The sequence below is a fragment of the Chenopodium album genome, chromosome 3 (genome assembly GCF_948465745.1).
Source record: "Chenopodium album chromosome 3, dcCheAlbu1.1, whole genome shotgun sequence".
Taxonomy (NCBI): Eukaryota; Viridiplantae; Streptophyta; class Magnoliopsida; order Caryophyllales; family Amaranthaceae; genus Chenopodium; species Chenopodium album.
In genome coordinates this window covers 2,212,525-2,232,174 of record NC_137836.1, presented here as the reverse complement: position 1 = coordinate 2,232,174, position 19,650 = coordinate 2,212,525, and the positions used below count along the sequence as shown (strand labels likewise).

The window sequence follows — 19,650 nt, the reverse complement described above, 5'->3', positions numbered from 1 at the left end:
TAAGTGTAATAGTCTCCTTTAGCTATTTACATTTTTTATTAAAGATCACGTACATACAAGATCGTCTTATAATCAAAGGCCTTGTACTCAGCTATTTATAAAATTAATTGGTCCTCGAATTGAAAAAAAATTGCACAACGTTAATATATAAAATTATACTTCGTCCATATACTACCTACATTAAATATAAGTTGCAACTTTAGGATATTATTTGTGACATATAATAAAATATTCCAAAGTTGCAATTAATATTTAACGGAGGTAATATTTATGATAATACTATATTGTTTTACAATGAGTACTTACCAAGTGTTTAATACAAACTATATACCATGCATCTTGGTATATACGGATGATATCTTGGATAATACCATTGGTTATTCCTACTTCTTAGTAGCTAGCTATTTCACATACACATACATATATAGTATTTCATATATCTTAGTTTAAATTACTAGAATACATGGTTTTCCTTAGTTTACTAGAATACACTATATACATAAAAGCACAAGTATAATCTTAAGGAAAAATGGAATCTAAAAATCCAACCTTTGGCCGGTCTGACAATAAAAATTCAACCTTCGTTTAATCTCACAAAAATCCAACCTTTATACCCCACCTTCTTTGACAGATCCATTTGACCTTTAACCTATTAAACAGGTTTTTTTTTTTTTTTTAGTTCTCTTCCTTCTCACTCCTCTTCTTTCTCTTTCCTCTCTACACCACCACCAGTCCACCACCTTTGCCACCACTTACCCACCCTACCCAAACCCGAAACCCTTTTCCTCCTTCACTCTCTCTCCTCCCAAACCAAGGCAGCCTCCTCTTCTTTCTCTTTCCGCGGCAATTGGGCGAATTATTGTTGTTGGTGATGGGTGGTAGGCTAGACGGGCTAGGCGAATTGAGGTTGCGTGGGGTGGTAGGCTAGACGGGCTAGGCGAATTGAGGGTGCGTGGTGGCCGGAGGGCGGTGGGGAGGGTGGTTAGGAAGGAGGGTGGGGCTGGTTTTTGGTGGGTTTGGTTGAATTGGGTGTTTGGTGTGGTGGTTAGGTATAGATTCGAAGGGGGTTTTGGTGGTTGGGGAGGTTGCGGCAAGGGGTGGGGGGAGATCGCCGGAATCTGACGACCCCGATGGTGGGGCTGGTTGGGGTGGGGGTGGTTTCCGGTGAGTGGGGGAGGTGGCTGGGGTGGTGCGGGGGCTAGGGAAGGTGGCTGATGGTGTTTTTTTTTATTTTTTTTTATTTTTTAATGATTAAAAAAATAATTGACCAATTAACGCCTGACACGTGGCACATAACTTACAAAAAACGGTCATCAACAGGTAATGGATCTGTCAAAGAAGGTGGGGTATAAAGGTTGGATTTTTGTGAGATTAAACGAAGGTTGGATTTTTATTGTCAGACCGGCCAAAGGTTGGATTTTTAGATTCCATTTTTCCTAATCTTAATTATATATCCTTAAACATCAAAGAGAGTTGTGATTATATCGAAAATCTTCTCTTTAATCTCTCCATTTGTGCCCGTAAGAACATCAATGTTTCCCATCTTTATCATTGCATTGGCAAAGTCTCTAAAGAATGTTGAAGAATTTGAACTATAAGACGAGACTATAGAGTCTGTTGATCCAGTACCATTGAACAATTCCTGGTCGGAGTGAAGTAGACCTTGTGAACTCAACAAGTTATTGAAGTAGACATTATCAAACGTTGTTGGGGTTGCGTCGAGTGGCACGGTGTTGTTAGCCCTTGACCCATCACTAGGGCAAGTTCCTTGTAAAGATGAAGCAAATGTGGGGTTTATGTTGGAGTCTTGTGAGAGGCGATTTTGGAAATTCAAGCATTTTGCAACACCAATAGTGTGAGCTCCTACAATAGATTATCAATAAACAAGATTAATCTATCGATTGAAGTTACTCACTTCATTTTTATATTGAATTTCATGTTATATTAATATGAATGCACAACTTTGATAATTAATATTTATATATATACCTCGTATATGATAATTTACACGTAGAAAAAGTGTTAAATAAAAAAGAGGTATTGAATTAGTCAATAAACCTGATAAAGCAACCAAATCTTGTGGATTAAGTCCTTTGTCGGAGAACATTTTAGTGAGCTCGCTTATATTCATAGTTGGAGCATGAAGATTGACATTAGCTGCAGTTAAATTTGCTGTGGTTGAATCTCTTCTTCCTAGTAGCACGGTCCAACTTGGTCCACCAAGCTGAATAATAACGAAGCAAAGTAATTATAACTAATACGAGTAATAATAAAATAATACGAGTAATAACAAAATATTCTCATATAATTTGACTTTTTTTATTGTTCACATGTTCTCATTTTAACCGTTACTTAATGTAGATTTTTAATTTATTTATCAACTTGCAAAACCTTAAGCGGGGGTAGAACCCTACGTAATACTCTAATAACACTTTTTCATACGAAATTCAGAGTAAGTAACAACAAACATCAAGAAACACTAGTTTCTTTCACCATAATTATATGCAAATGACAGCCATGTACTTCTACGAGTACTTGATTAGTGATTCGTTAGTGATAGGCTTCTACGTAGTTTCATACCACTCATCTCATCAAATGTCCAAATCAAAGTCATTTTATATAGTTGAAAAATTCTCTAACAATTTAATTTCTCTTTACTCAAATGTTATTTGTCCTCTATACATGGCAATTTTCTCTTAAATTATGTTTACCTTAGTTTATTTAACTAGATTAAATCATTCATAAATATTTATAATTTTATGTAAAAATTTTAATACGTTATAAATATAGGTAGTATAAAATTTCTATCAATGATGCGATGGAATATTGATGATATATAGATTTGGGGTCAAATTAAAATATGGTTTACTTAAAATGAGAAGGATTTTATGTGTATATTTTTTGTACTGAATGTGCATATATTTTTGAACTGAATGAGCAAAAAAAAAAAAAAAAAAAAAAAGAAATTTGACCCCAATCAATGTGCATAAATTTTAAACAGTGCATATTTTTCGATTTTCCAGAATTTTTTTTTTTTTTTTTTTTTAATTTGAAAATCAATTTTGCATATTTAATGAAAAACTTATGCACAATTCATCATTCTCATTTTTCTAATTTTAAGAAACTTCTTATTGGATCTCAACCCTAAATACATAATATAGTTTTAAGAAATACTAGCTCCGTTTCTACATGCGCGGAGTTTTAGGAGAAATTGGAGAAAGTAATAAAATATGTAGGTAGCATAGTAGGTGGAAGAATAAAAAATTGTAAAAAACCAAAAGTAGTGGAGAGGATTGAAGAAGAGAGAATATAGAATTAATATTATTGGGTCCACCTGGTAGGCGAAATTAATTAAATATTGTAAAAGTTTTCCAAATAAGAAACTAGAGCAAGTAGCTGAAAAAGAAAAATAGAGCAAATATTTAAAAACGGAGAGAGTATTACTCAAGTAGTGAGTATAATACGTATAAAGGTATTACTATGAGTATAAAAATAATTATACCTCAACAACGGAGTCTCTAGCAGCAACTGCTAAAATATCAGCACATGATACAACACCAGCACATATACTCCGAGCTTTTATGTTGTCGATCACCTCAAAGCCTCTCACCGAATTAATATTTGGAGCTGCACTTTGTTCTCCAGTAAAATTGGCAGTGTCATTGAGTAAAATCGAACCGTCACAACCCTGTTGCATCCACATAGAGTGCAATTCTTTATATCAAAATCATTTGACGTATTATTAGACGTAAAAACAAAGAACTTGCATGTAATAATAAACCATCAATTAAAGAAGATGGTGAAAACATTATAAATCACATAACATCGTATTAAATGCAAGTTTATATTTGTAGAAAGTGTTCAATTTGTCGAGTGTTGCAATACATTAACAAAGCAATCATGGAAGTGAAGCCGAAGCAAGGATGCTCCCTGTTAGAGAATATGTAAAGGTTCTCTTCATAGAGAATGTGTAAAGGTTCTCTTTATTATTTTGTGTAATTATTGTAACCTTAGGTTGTAATCACCTATATATTGAGGTTAATGAATCATCTCCATCTCAAGGAGAATTACACATTCTTACATGGTATCACAGCCTTCTAGGGTTTTTCTTTCCCACCTCTTCCTCTTCTAGACACCCTAGTCGATCTCTAGGATCCTGTGCTTAGCCGCCCACCACCGTACCTCAGCCGTTTTTTCTCCCTCAATGGCCGGTGATGATGAATTTCCTCCTCCCCCTCCTCCTCCCTCCAACCCGCCCTTCCACCCCGCCTTTGCCGTCTCTAACATCAAAAATCTAATGAGCATCACTCTTGATCAAGAAGAGGGCCAATATGCAACTTGGGTTGAGCTATTCCAAATTCAAGCATGTGCTTTTAACGTTCTTGACCATATTGATGCTGATGTTACTCGTCCTGCAGGCATTGACGATGCTACATGGAAGCGTTTGGATGCTATAGTGAAACAATGGATATATGGAACCATCTCCAAAGACCTTGTTCACACAATCATGAAACCGGGTGCCTCGGCCCTCGAATTATGGACCCGACTTGCTGAAGTTTTTCATGATAATAAGCATACCCGTGCGGTGTACTTAGAGGAGCAATTCACAAATACAAGACTTGAGAATTTTTCCAACATGTCCGATTATTGTAAACAAATCAAACTTCTTGCCGATCAACTTGCTAATGTTGATAGCCCGGTTTCCGACCGTAAAATGGTTATGCAACTAATCGCTGGTCTTACCAAAGGGAAATATGATACTGTGGCAGCCCTTGTATCTCAATCCGAGCTCACTCCTAGTTTCAACAAGGCCCGGTCAATGTTCCTTTTGGAAGAAACCCGGAAAACTAAGCAGGAAGAACACGGACAACAACATGCTCTCATGGCCCACAACAACACCACCACTGCGCCGCTGTCTTCTCAGCCTCTTCAGCCCGCCGATCAGCAGCGTGGGGGTGGCCGTGGTGGCCGTGGCAGTGGGAGAGGGAAAAACTCCAAGGGTCGTGGTCGTGGGAGAACTCAATCCCCTCAACAATCTGCTGGGCCAAGCTATGGGCCTCAACAACACCATCAGGCCCCTCAGTGGGGCAGCCCACCTTTTTGGCAAGGGCAATGGGCCTCACCACCATGCCCTTACCCAACTGGCCTGCTGCACCGTCCAATTTCCAGCAGCAGTACCGTGGCCCACAGTCACAACAAGCAGGCCTTTTGGGCCCACGCCCACAAACCAACCAAGCCTACTATGCCACACCAGCTGCAAATGGTTTTGGGCCTCTCATGAGTCCAACTGAGTTCGGACAGGCTTATAGCTCAATGGGTTTCCAACAAACCGACAATGGATGATATATGGATACGGGTGCCACTTCTCACCTCACTCGTGACTCGGGTAATTTCTCTAAATTATCTACTTTGAGCACTCCTCAATATATTTTGGTTGGAAATGGCAATCGTATTCCTATTCATGTCTATGTCACACTCACCACCCCCCCTCCAAACCCACCATTTCACCTCAAAAATGTCCTCTATGTTCCTAACATAATTAAAAACTTAATTTCCGTTAGAAAATTCTGTTCTGATAATTATGTTTCCGTTGAGTTTGACTATCTTGGTTTTTCTGTGAAGGACCTTCACTCGAGGACAATTCTAGCGAGGTGCAATAGTGTGGGGGATCTCTATCCTTTCTCTTCCGCTTCAATTGACAACCATCATCTCTCTTTAGCTGCTATCTCTCCTTAAACTTGGCATTATAGACTTGGACACCCTGGCGAACCTGTTTTTAATTTCCTTAGGAAGAAAAATTTCATCAGTTGTAATAAGAGAAATTCTTCTCATTTTTGCTACTCTTGTCCATTAGGGAAACATGTAAGGCTTCCTTTTAAGCCATCTACTTCTGTAACGTTTTCTCCTTTTGATATAATTCACATGGACTTATGGACTTCTCCTATTACTAGCAAATTGGGTCACAAATATTATTTAGTGTTGCTTGATGATTTTTCTCATTTCTTATGGGTGTTTCCTCTCAAATACAAATCCCAAGTCTATATTATTCTTATTAATTTTCGTACTTTTGTTAAAACTCAATTTGAAAGGGACATCAAGAGTTTTCAATCCGATAATGGACATGAGTTTGATAACACTCCATTTCGTGATTTTTGTTCCACTCATGGCATGGTTTTCCGCCTTTCTTGTCCCAACACTTCCTCTCAAAATGGAAAGGCCGAGAGAATAATCCGCACAATTAACAATATGTCCCGCACTATTCTTTTCCATGCCTCTCTCCCCCCTACCTTTTGGGTTTATAGCGTTCATATGGTAGCCTACATTCTAAATATCCTTCCATCCACCACCATAAACAATAAGACACCCACGAAGATTTTATATTGTCGTTTCCCCACTTATGATCATCTTCGTACCTTTGGTTGTCTTTGCTACCCGAACCTTAGTTCCACCGCACCTCACAAGCTTGCACCACGCTCCAAACCGTGCGTGTTCTTGGGTTTCCCATCTACTCATAGGGGATATTTATGTTATGATCTCTCATCCAACAAAATCACAATCTCAAGACATGTGACTTTTGTTGAAGATATCTTTCCTTTCTCCAATTTACAAAAATTTAGGATGGATGATTATGAGTTCTTAGACTCTTCTTCTTTTTCCCCAAACTTGCTGCAAGCCCTTTCCCAAACAAATGGGCCGGCCCACACTACTCCAGCCCACTCCCCTCCTTCTTCTCCTATTATCGCTGTTGAGCAGCGTTCTCCCCTGTCTCACCAGCACACTCCGCGGCCAGGCCGTGGCTCTTCCCAGCCATCCGTGACCACCCCGCGGAGCCCTCTGCATCCTTACCCCGACACCACATCTTCCCCTTCCCTCTAGTTCGGCTCCCTCCCTCACCCTACTCCCATCACTCCACAAACACGGCCACCACAAACTCCCTCACATGTCATGCAAACACGAGCCAAAAATGGGATTTTCAAGCCAAATCCGAAATTTGATGATTTCATACTCTCAGTCCAATCTATCTCCCCTTTGCCTAAAAATCCCAAAGTTGCCATGCTTGACCCAAATTGGAATGCCGCCATGATAGAGGAGTATAATGCGCTTACTAGCCAACACACTTGGGATCTTGTCCCTAGGCCGGAGGGGGTGAACATTATTCGATGTATTTGGTTGTATAAACACAAATACAGGGAAAATGGTGACTTGGAGAGGAACAAGGCTTGACTAGTTGTGAATGGGAAATCTCAGCAGATTGGTGTGGATTGTGATGAAACGTTTAGTCCCGTGGTCAAACCGGCGACTATACGTACTATTTTAAGCATTGCTATGGGGAAGGATTGGCCTATTCATCAATTGGATGTTAAAAATGCATTTTTGAACGGCGATCTTGAGGAAACCGTATATATGCATCAACCTCCCGGGTTTGTGAACCCCAAGGCTCCTACTTATGTTTGTCGTCTCCGTAAATCGTTATATGGTTTGAAACAAGCCCCAAGGGCATGGTATCAACGGTTTGCCAACTACATTCTCCGACTTGGGTTCACTTGTAGTAAAAACGACAATTCTTTGTTCATTTTGCACCATGGGAATGACACGGCCTATCTCCTACTCTATGTTGATGACACAGTCATCACGAAATCCTCCGAGCATTTGAAATCTGCTATAATTGCGTCCCTCAAGGCTGAATTTGCAATGACAGACTTGGGCAAATTGAGTTACTTCCTTGGGGTATCCGTCATTCGCACTAGTGACAGCATGCTCCTCTGCCAACGCAAGTATGCTGATGAAATACTTCAAAGAGCACAAATGACCAACTACAAACCCGTGGCTACTCCCGTCGACTCGAAGTCAAAATTGAGGGATGATGATGGTGCCCCTGTTACTGACCCCTCTTTGTATAGAAGTTTGGCAGGAGCTTTGCAATATCTTACATTCACGAGGCCGGACATCTCTTACGTTGTTCAGCAAATTTGCCTCTTTATGCATGACCCGCGAGAGCCACATTTTAATGCCCTCAAACGCATCATCCGATATGTGAAGGGCACTCACACTCTTGGTTTGCACTTGTTTCGCTCTGCTCCTACTCAGCTCATTGCGTACACAGACGCAGATTGGGGCGGCTGTCCTGATACGAGGCGATCAACCTCGGCGTACTGCGTTTACTTGGGTGCTAACCTCATTTCGTGGTTTGCTAAAAGGCAAGCCACATTGTCCCGTTCCAGCGCCGAAGCTGAGTATCGTGGTGTTGCCAATGTGGTTGCCGAATCTTGTTGGCTCCGAAATCTTCTTCTTGAGCTACATTGTCCTATTCGCAAGGCTACCTTGGTATATTGTGATAATGTGTCTGAGGTTTATCTTTCTAGCAATCCGGTTCAATATCAACGAACAAAACATATAGAGATGGATATACATTTTGTTCGGGAAAAGGTTGCTTTGGGTCATGTTCGAGTCCACCATGTTCCCTCCTCTTACCAATACGCAGATATTTTCACCAAGGGCCTTCCTCGACAGTTGTTTCTTGATTTTAGGGACAGTCTTAGCGTTCGACCACCTCCCGCTACGACTGCGGGGGTGTGTTAGAGAATATGTAAAGGTTCTCTTCATAGAGAATGTGTAAAGGTTCTCTTTATTATTTTGTGTAATTATTGTAACCTTAGGTTGTAATCACCTATATATTGAGGTTAATGAATCATCTCCATCTCAAGGAGAATTACACATTCTTACACTCCCATGCGAGCCTCATTCCTCACAGCAGATTGAACAACAGATTGGATTGTGGATAGTAAATTTTGGCACGAGTTTGAATAGAAATTTGGTGTTAATTGAGCTGAAGCTCCTCCAATTAGTACTAAAAACAAGTAATATTGAAGCTTAAAACAGAAAAACTTGGATCCAAAAGATGATAAGAAAAACTCCATTATATTGGAACTAGGAGAAATTAATAATACTGATTATTGTTTGCTTGAATACAATGATGGGTGGATGGTAGCATGTACTTAAATATATATAGAAAATACAAAGTGGAGTATAAAGTAGGTCTGAGAAAAACTATCCAAAGATCTAAGGGCCTGTTCGCTTCAGCTTAATTTCATTTCAGTTCAGTTCAGCTTCAAAAAGCTCTGTTCAGTTCAATTCCAATTAGTTTAATTCAGTTCAGTTTAGTTCCTAATTTCCTTCTTCTTATAAAATATTCATTTAAGCTATATTCAATTCAATTCAGTTCAGTTAAGCTCCAATAAGTTCATTTCAGTTCAATTCAGCTCCAAATAGTTCAGTTCAGCTCAGTTCAGTAAATGTGAACAAGCCCTAAAAATATGAAGATCCGATTTTGATATTTTGGGATATTAGATCGGATATACTAATTTCAAATCTGATATCCGATCCTAAATTTTTGGATATTGGACATCTATTTAGATACCAACTTTTGGATTTTCAGATATCTTGATAATATCCTCAATATTTTTAATTGAGGACATCAGATAACGGATATCCAATTTAAATAACCTTATTTCGGATAACGAATATCCGATCCAAAAATCTAGGCGTTATTGTACATGTAATTTCCTTAAAATAATTCTCAATTAAAAATTATTATATAATATTTCGGATACATGATATTCGGTATATCTGATCAAAATTTTTTCTAAATGGATTCAAACATTAGATATCCCAAATTTCGTATATCTGGTCCGAAATCCTCGTGCTCACCCTTACTACTCCTTCCATGTTTTGTTTTTAAGTGTTACACTTTGATTTTTTTCATATTCACATAATAGTTTTGAATTAGGGTTTGTTCACTTCAGCTTAATTTCAGTTCAGTTCAGCTCCAATCATCAGTTTAGTTCAGTTTAGCTCCAATCATAGGTTCAGTTGTATTCAACTCCTAATTTCCTTCTATCATTAAATATTCATTTATGTTCAGTTCAGTTCAGCTCTAAGGGTCTGTTCTCTTCAGATTACTTTCAGTTCAGTTCAGTTCAGCTCCAATCAGTTCAGTGTAATTCAGCTCAATTTAGTAAATGTGAACATGCCCTTAATTGTGTGTGTGTGTGTGTACTATATATATATATATATATATATATATATATATATATATATATATATATATATATATATATATATATATATATATATATATATATATATATATATATATATATATATATATATATATAATGTATTGTTGGGTAATGTGTATTTTCATAATATCGATTTTTATATTTTTACTAGCATATAATAATTAGGTAAATTAATGGTAAAAGATGTGTCTCAATTCAATATACATATTTGGTAAAAGTGTAACGATATTTGAAAAAACGACAAAAGAAGTATAAAGTATGAATAGTTCTAGCCAACATCAATAGCATGAGAAGAATTGGCTGATAAAAAACCAAGAAAACCTTTTCAAGTATGTGCACCGTTTAATTTCGCCTTATTAGCAAAACAGAGTTGGCGTATCATTCAATCCCCGCAGCTGTTAGTTTCCCGTCTTCTGTTTGCTAAGTACCCTTCGTTGGCAGGGGGTACTGCATCCTCGGTTTCTTGTCCTTCTTGGGGTTGTTGAGGTCTTCTCTCAAGAGTGTCTGTTTTGTCTGAGGGTTTGGTTTGGAAGGTTGGTTCGGGTTCTAGGGTTCGTATTTTAAAGGATTCTTGGGCTCCTGGTGGACAGGTTCAGTTCAAGGATCTTCCGTCAGAGGCGGTTAGGCCAACTCTTATGTCTTCTTTACTTGATCCGCGTTCTTACGCGTGGGATACTTTGATTGTTCATAGGTTGTTTGATTCTCCGACGGTTGCTAAGATTGGCTAATGGATGATTTTGTATACTGGAAGTTCACCAAGGATGGGGTTTTCTCCACGAAATCGGCTTATGCCTTTCTTTGTCAGTCCCCTATTACCTCTAATTGTGGAAGTCGGTTGACACCGACTTGGTGGCGGAGGTTTTGGCGACTTCCTATTCTTCCTCGGTGGAAGGTGTTTGGCTGGAAACTATTACATGATGCTCTTCCGATGGCATCTCTTCTGCATTATCGTGGTTGTCCGGTTGACCCGATATGTGCCTTTTGCCATCAGGAATGGGAGGAGGTGTCGCACACTTTTAGAGACTGTCTTGTTGTGAGATCTTTATGGTAGTCGGGAGCATTGGGGGTTTGTTGGGATCTTTGGCAGTTCCCTCAGTTTGGGGATTGGCTGGCTGACACCGTTTCTCAGTTCTATTCTCATAAATTTTGGAAGGGTATTATGTCTTTATTTGCTCTTCTTTGGGTTATTTGGCTTTCCCGGAACCAGTTAAGGTCCAGACATGCGGTTTGCTCGCCTAGGACAATTGAAGTTCTGGCCGAGGATTGGTTCCACTGTTGTGTCCAATCTTAGGAATGGAAGAAATCTGTATTGGGGTCCTGCTCGTCTAGTTCGCCTGTGCTTTTAGGTAATCCTTGGTTGTGTTTGAGGGGTTTACCTGGCATATGCCCCACGGTTTGTTTGATTGTCGATGGAGCTTGGGATTGCTCCATTTGTAGGGCTGGGGCAGGTTGGGTTATTCGTGACCTTTATTCTTCGGAGATTTTGGGTGAAGGTAGTAGGACTTTTTTATCTGGATCGGCATTACAGTCTAAGCTACAAGCTTGTTTATGGGGACTTCAGGCTGTGGTTCGCAAAGGATTCTTAAAGATTCGGATTCATTCTGATTGTGCACCCCTTCTCTCTTTGCTTCCGGATTCAGGTCCAATGGACATTTCGGTTTGGTGGCTCACTCTAGAATTGCGTGCGGTTGTTAAATCTTTTTTGGTGTGTCAAATTCGTAAGGTTCCTCGGTCCTGGTTGCGCTAGGCGACGACAATTGCCATTTTTGTAGTTTTAGTTTGTTTCTTTCTGTTGCAGTGTGTTTTTCTTTGATAGCTCTTTTGTCAAAAAAAAAAAAGGTATGTGGACAATTCAATCACAATATGATGATGCACGTACAATTTGGAGTATTTTCATTGATTGTCCTATTTAAATATCTGATTTGTTAGTTTGCTCAATCATTCAGACGTTTGCTCTGGTTCAAATTGTTATGATAGAATTATATTACATCAAAGTGGTTTATTGTTAAGGATGGGCTTTATAAATTTAGGTAGGTACCCAAGATTCACGGGTCAAATCATACGACACTTAGATACTTTGTATACTACTATGTTAATTAATCAAGGCATCCAAACAATAATTTAGATACATTGTTTATTAAATTTTGATGTGCATATATAACAATATAGCATCAATTCATTTCAAAATATTAATTATTCAAGTGAATAAGATTGGGTTTTTTTTTCTTATTACAAATGGTCAATGTTAGAGAATGAACATAGCTGAAAAAATCTTATAGTCAAAAGTTACAATAGTTCAAGATCAGAAGAGTATTGCTCATTACAAAAATACAAAGTATCTATGTATATATGGAGTATATATGAACTTGTACTTATGGCGTCGCACCATTAGTTTTAGAATTTAATATAAACTCGGGTTTATATGTGAATTATTTTTCATTTATATTAAAATTATTAAATTTTTATATCATCTGTACTCAGTTTAAATTAGGTTCTTCTGGATCTTATGCATAATGCATTTTCTTTTACTAATTTTGTATACGATTAATTAGTTACGTTGGTTACACGTTTACACATTGTTGGATCTATATAGGTTATTAGGTTGTATATAAGCTATATTTAAGACAAACAGATCAACAGAATGATGACATTTAAAACTTATATATTGTCTATTATCACATTTGCCAACATACAATTTTAACAATTAGTACATCTAATTATCGACATTGTATATTATAAAAAGCGGGTACAAATAATAGTTAATTAGATCGAAATGATTCAAACATGATCCCATATGATCAATACTCCCTCCTTTTTTTTAAGTGTCACATTGGGAGTTTTGGCACTATTATCGTTAAGCCTACTTTGACCAATGTTTGTGAATTATACATAAGAAAAAAAAATATCATGTAGATACTTGTTGGAATCATCTCAATGAGTAGATTATTAATCTTCTATTATTTTAAATTATACTTATTGATAGTTAAAGATATTATTATTGGTTAAAGTTTTTATATATGTGTGTGACGTCACAAAAGCTAATCAAACTATAGTTTGTAAACACACTAAGGGGTCGTTTGGTTCACACGGGGTAAACGGAATGGAATAAACAAAGGGAATCAAAGAGAATGGAATGAAACCCTTTCTTTATACTATGTTGTTTGTTTTTAAAAATCAAAGGCATGGGAATGAGGGGTTGTGCATTGGTGGTAGTGACTTCTCCAACCACTCAACCGCCCAACCACCACCTCACCGCTCGTTGTCGTACCTCCTCCACCATCGCCGCCCGTCGCCACACCTTCCCCACCTCTTGCCGCCCGAAAAACCACCTTCCTCCGCCCACGAAAACCTTCCCCCCGCCCACGAAAACCCTAGAAACCCAGGCCATCCTCGTCCCCTTAAAACCGTCGGCCGTCACCTCCCTTACCCTCGAAACCCTAACGGCTAGTGTTTCGAGGGTAAGGGAGGTGACGGCCGGCGGTTTTAAGGGGACGAGGATGGGTTTTCGTAGGTGAGTTAAGTTTTTCCGGGAAGGGAGAATTCTTTAGAGGGAGGTACGACGAGTTCTGATTTGGAGATGGGAAGGTGCGGCACCTGCCGGCGAGGATTGGGCGAGCTCCGGCGACACCCGACGAGGACTAGGCGAGCTTCGGCGAGGTGGTTGTGCGGTGGGGGTAGGTGGGTAAGGTAGTGGCTGGTGTGTGTAGTGGTGGCTTAGGAAAGGGAATGGAAAAGGCTAGGGGGGGTGGGGAATCAAGATAGAAGGATTTTGGGTAAAGTCAAAAATAAAAATGGGTAAAGCGAATGAAAAAAATGACAAACAAACATCAACAAAGGGAATGAGGCATATTCATTCCCTTTCCCTTTGATTATTAACCCCAACCAAATGGCCACTAAATAGTGCAATAGTCAAAATATATTAACTAAAAAAGCGAAGGAAGTATACAGTAAGTTATCCATATATAAAACTCAAAACCGTTACAAGATTTTTCATATATTCCTTAGTTCATTAAAATATTAAGAACATACTAGATCACAAAACACACAATGCATTTATTTTTCCTTAGCATACAATACCTTACATATTAAATATAGTTGTGATTAGATCAATAATCTTAGTATCAATCAAGTTCAAACCAGCTGAGTTTGGCTTCCTACAATTTGTTCTTATTTCTCCACTTGTACCTGTAAGAACACTCATGTTACCCATCTTTATCATAGCATTGGAGAAATCCCTAAAGAATGCCGTCGAATTCGAACTATAAGCCGAGACTTGATTATCCGTGGTTCCGGTAGTATTACCACTCCACAATTCTTGGTCCGAGTGAAGAAGACCCTTTAGGCTTAACAAGTCGTTGAAGTAGGCTGTGTCGAACGTGTTCGGGGTGGTATCGAGTGGTGAAGTGTTGTTGTCACCTCCGGTACGAGGACAATTTGATTGTAGAGATGAGGCGAATGTGGAATTTATGTTAGTATCGTTATAGATACGTGATCGGAATGTAGTGCATCTTGCTTGCCCTATAGTATGTGCACCTGCAATACATGAATGTACAATGTCTTAATATATCATACGTAACAATATGTCACTATGCATATAAAAAGTTTATTAATTTATTTTATTTGACAACAGCTGAATATATGGTACGTAATAATATATCACTATGCATATAAAAAGTTTATTTCAGTACCATATATATGTTTATTAAACGTTGTGAGATTTTAAATGTCACTTTAATCTTACAATAAACTATTATTAACATGTCCGTGGCCGAGACAAACTATTGAGTACGTACGTACCTGACAAAGCAACCAACTCTTGGGCATTAAAGCCATGGTTGGAAAACAAAGTAATAAGTTGGTTAAGATTGAAACTAGGAGCAGGAAGATTGGAATTAGCTGCACTCATATTTGCTGTTGTGGAATCTCTTCTTCCAAGTAGCACGGTATAATTTTGTCCACCAAGCTAAATTATGGAACAAAAAATTGAAAAATTATTGTAAGTACACATGCATTCCTTCTAATGTAAGTCTTAGAAAGTAAAAGTAAAAAAGCAAAAACATAATCTAAACCTTAAATTTCATCAACTATGGTATTTAAAAATTGATATTGCTTCTATCGATACAAATCTATATACTTTTTTCGTTTTATTTTATTTACAACACTTTAACATTTATTACTATTAAGTTCAAACTGTAAACAAGTGAGATTTTACTAGATTATTATTAATTTTTATTTTTATATAATCATAATTAAAGTATATAATAGTTAAAGTTATAAATCATTAAAAACATGCATGAAAATCAAATGTACTATTGCAATTTGCAGGTAAAATGTAGCTAAGGAAATATATAAATCAAAGTGTATGTTTAAAGTGGAGTATTAAAGAGGAGTATTGCTTGAGTATATATGGTCAAATTGAAAAAAGCTAAAATTATTATTAGTATATTATGGGGGAAGTAATTAACTACATTAGCTTTATTTTTTTTTATCACTTTATCACAAGATAAACAGAGTTCTAGCTTTTTAGTGTTGTTTGTTTAATGATACGTCAATATATTACTGGTTAAGCCATCTTTTTACAACTATTTAGCTATATAATGTATTCCTTTCATTTTATATAATACGGAGTACTCTTCAAGAGAACTACTTTTAACGTAAACTTAGTTTTTACTATTCACACCTTAGCTATTACTAAACATTACTCTTCTGCCCTTCTTTTAACACAAAAATAATTAAAATAAAAAAAAATAACACACGGAAATTACATGTGTTTTTCCATTATGAAGTCTCCTTCATAAACACCTACTCCATAAGATTTTAAAAACTTTATATTAGATGATTAATTACTTTAAAATGTGTAACCATGTGAATAGATGACTTCTCGTGCTTATTAACTTTATATCTTACTACTGTACTATACATGAGATTTGACAAGTTTGGTGGATGTCCATAGGTTCATGTGTCATATTAATTGATTGATATGAAAAGTAAGGAAATTTAATTTAATCCAAGAAGACTTGAAAAGTACACCAATAATATCTTTAATTGTTAATTAGTAAAAATTATTACAAAATTATATTATGAAACTAAATATGACGTATCTAATGATATATTATATAATAACATTTATTTTATAGACTTGAAAAAATCAAGTCAACCATGGTATATGAATAGTGAAAAAATCAAAGTGGATGCATTTAAAAAAAACGGAGGGAGTAGCATTGTTACCGCAACCACGGAATCTCTAGCAGCAACCGCTAATATATCAGCACAAGATACAACACCGGCGCATACATTCTCAACTTGTGATTTAATGGTATCAATCACTTCAAAACCCCTAACTGAATTTAGATTTGGAACCGCTGTTTTCTCACCAGTAAAATTTGCCGTGTCATCGAGTAAAATGGAACCATCACATCCCTGTTCGTCCACATAAAGTATAATTTGTCAAATAGTTTGATATATGCAATTAAGCTTAATCCAAACTAATAATAATTAATTCTCTTTCAATTAAAAAATAAAAATTTGGACGGTTAATGCACGAACAATAGCTAATCATATCAAGAATACTATTTAGTTTGGTGTGTTGACACAAATTTAGTTGTTAGTATTATTAAAAAGAGAAAATATATAAATAAATATTTTAGAGATATAGATGTCTAAACACTTTTTTAAATATTTCAAATATACGATTAGTTAATAAATTATATATATATATATATATATATATATATATATATATATATATATATATATATATATATATATATATATATATATATATATATATATATATATATATATAGTACAAAATGGTGAAAATAGTATGGGGGTGACAATCTATGCTATGTTAAAATATATAGCTGTATTTAGGGGTGACATGTTACGCGCATTGAGATGACTATTTATAAGTAATATGGTAAAGGTATAAAATGATTATAGTAGGACCACTTTACGTTTCATATGCAACAATTCTTTTTTGTTTTTACTACCTATCTAAACATATTCGATGCGACAAGTAGATTAGGTTGCTATAAGCATATAGAATATGTAGATATTTTTCAACTTTTTCAATCAATAACGTTAAAAATAATGGTATAAACCAATACATACCTTAACTAATTCAAATCTTTAATAAAACCATTGACCTCAAAATCGGTCATGATGAAATTGGACCGACAAAGATGAGCAAACGCAAACTTGTTGAACATTCCTCTAAATTAACTAAACTTGCATGAAATGATCAACTAATTCAAGAACATTATTAAAGGATATTACAAGCATACATGCTAGAAAATAATATGATCGAAGCATTCAAGTGTGACTTACATTCACAAAGCAATCATGAAAATGAAGCCGGAGTAAGGATGCTCCCATGCGAGTCTCATTATTTATAGCAGATTGAACGGCAGATTGGATTGTGGAAAGCGCATTTGGACACGAGCTTGAATAGAAATTTGGTGATAATTGAGCTGAAGCTACACCAATTAATAGCCAAAACAAGCAATATTGTAGTTTTGAATTGAAGAACTTTGAACTAGATGATAAAAAGGAAGTCATTTCTGCTATGGCTTAATGAGCCTAGACACCGTTTTTGAATAAGAGGGAGGTGGAGGATTGTAAGGAAAGCAAAGGACTTATTTATAGCATGATAGCATCATAGCATCTAGTCCAATCCAAATTAAAGTGTGAACAATTTGAGTAAATTAAATATTCTAAGAAGAATGTTAGGTTGGGCCCAAATTCCAAGCAGAACATATTTGTAGAAGTGGACAAAATGAAATGTACTGTCATGGATAAAATCATTAATTAATAGGGAGTAGTTAGATTTTCTTTTTCTTAATTATATTTCAACTTTAAACTTAGGCCCTATAATATATCATTAAGGTGTGTCTTAATTTGAAATAGCTAACAAGAAATATAATACTACTTGTATTAATACATAGGATGGGAATATATCTTTTGAGCTATGCTAAGACTTTAATTAGCTAAGCTATAATCTCTATTTTATTTAGATGCAGCAATTTGACTTTTACAATATTCGTATGTTTTATTTTGCTCATACTTAGGGCATGTTCACATTTATTGAAATGAGATGAACTGAACTGAACTAATTGGAGCTGAACTGAATTGAACTGATTAGAGCTAAACTGAACTGAAATTAAGTAAATGTGAACAGACCCTTATTAACTAGCATATAAGAATAAATGTCGTTAAAGAATAAGATGTTTTCGATTTTTTTTAACGTATATTTTCAACAAATTCAATTTACATAATTTTACTAAAAATAATTATAAATATTAACAATTAGAATTATATATTAACAAATATATTAATTAAAGTATTGTATTTAACCTAAAACAAATATTGTAAGCCGAATCCATCAAATCAATCGTCATATAATTCCTACTTGGAACTGTTATGTAAGCTGCCTTATTGGACATATACATCTTCAAAAGTAAGCATTTGTAAATTGAGCATGTTTCCACTTGAATGAATACTTTTCAGTTTTCAAATTAAAATTCAAATCCAAAATCAACATTTTACGAAATTTAGCCAGCTAATAATTCATGAGAGATGAATCCTGCGAAAAGTCAGTACATTTGTTAGAGACTTTGAGTATTCCTTCTAGAAAAGGAGGACCAAAAGATTAGATAGGGTGTGTTCATCTCCAGGTTAGATTTCTCATAGTAGCATTGTTTCTTTTTGTTCTTGCTTTAAGTTAAACATATATTTTTCATATTGATTTAAAAGTAATATCTTTAGAATACTTTAATATATTATTATAAATATGAGTTACTTAATACTATGTAGCACATTTAAAATAGTTCCGTAATATTATCTTATAAAAAGTCTTAAAGTGATGTAAGGATTGTTCGTTTCCTAGCTAATAGCCGAGATCTATTACATTATCTCTTATATATATAATTATTATTGATAAATTCAATAATACGAAATGCTAACATATTAAACCTTTACTCTAGATTCAGATCACTTTATCTTATGCATTATTCAATACATTATGACTTTAAAGTTTTGTTTTGGGCAATGTGTTCAGTGACAGATTTTGGGTTCAAAAGTTGGGCTACTAACCAATAATACGAGTAATATTTAACCATTATGTCATAATTAGAGAATAGCTTGGCTCGATCAGACACGCCCACTATAGCAAACATTTGCCTCAAAATATATATATTAGGGCTTGTTTGGCATTGTTTTTTGTTTTGAGTTTTCAGTTTTTTTAAAAACAAAAAACCAAAAACAGGAAACAAGAAAAAGGTGTTTTCACTTTTCTGTTGCCAGTTTTCAAAATTAGCATGATTTAATAAGTTTGACTAATTTTTTATTCATTTCATTACATATATCATACACTTTTAAAATACAAAAAACTGAAAACCGCAACAATGCCAAACGAACCCTTAGTTAATGTGATGCAACTCATATAAGTAATTAAAAACGGAGGAACTATTAGAGACTATCATAAATATTAAATATCGTAAGTCTTTAATCCGAAACAGTAGAGTGAGTGAAAGTAGCATTTTAGATTTTTGGACCACCCTCTTTTTTTTTT

General features: G+C 35.8%; 3 protein-coding genes across 3 annotated transcripts in view; 1 reads left to right on the top strand and 2 right to left on the bottom strand.

Moving 5' to 3' along the window:
• The window catches only part of LOC145622457 (cationic peroxidase 1-like), a 31,639-nt gene that overhangs the window by 3,608 nt on the left and 8,381 nt on the right, over window positions 1-19,650 (top strand). The gene's annotated exons all lie outside the window — the stretch shown is intronic.
• LOC145625562 (cationic peroxidase 1-like) lies at window positions 1,457-8,918 on the bottom strand. The gene is made up of 5 exons (XM_081678569.1): window positions 8,727-8,918; window positions 3,886-3,930; window positions 3,503-3,688; window positions 2,059-2,224; window positions 1,457-1,863 (listed from the first exon to the last, which is right to left on the bottom strand). The coding sequence occupies exons 1-5, from the start codon at window positions 8,916-8,918 to the stop codon at window positions 1,457-1,459; spliced, it is 996 nt and encodes a 331-aa protein (XP_081534695.1).
• Window positions 14,023-17,674, bottom strand: LOC145623695 (cationic peroxidase 1-like). The gene is made up of 4 exons (XM_081676551.1): window positions 17,409-17,674; window positions 16,308-16,499; window positions 14,877-15,042; window positions 14,023-14,612 (listed from the first exon to the last, which is right to left on the bottom strand). The coding sequence occupies exons 1-4, from the start codon at window positions 17,637-17,639 to the stop codon at window positions 14,158-14,160; spliced, it is 1,044 nt and encodes a 347-aa protein (XP_081532677.1). The 5' UTR covers window positions 17,640-17,674; the 3' UTR covers window positions 14,023-14,157.

Excerpts from the sequence above, each read along its gene's own strand:
- LOC145623695 (XM_081676551.1), bottom strand. The coding sequence starts at position 17,639 with ATGACTTCCTTTTTATCATCTAGTTCAAAGTTCTTCAATTCAAAACTA. Across the intron at positions 16,500-17,408 it reads TTCATGATTGCTTTGTGAAT|GGATGTGATGGTTCCATTTT; the intron begins GTAAGTCACACT and ends GTGGACGAACAG. Across the intron at positions 14,613-14,876 it reads AGAGTTGGTTGCTTTGTCAG|GTGCACATACTATAGGGCAA; the intron begins GTACGTACGTAC and ends CATGTATTGCAG.
- LOC145625562 (XM_081678569.1), bottom strand. The coding sequence starts at position 8,918 with ATGGAGTTTTTCTTATCATCTTTTGGATCCAAGTTTTTCTGTTTTAAG. Across the intron at positions 3,931-8,726 it reads GGAATGAGGCTCGCATGGGA|GGAGCATCCTTGCTTCGGCT; the intron begins GTGTAAGAATGT and ends ATTCTCTAACAG. Across the intron at positions 1,864-2,058 it reads AGATTTGGTTGCTTTATCAG|GAGCTCACACTATTGGTGTT; the intron begins GTTTATTGACTA and ends AATCTATTGTAG.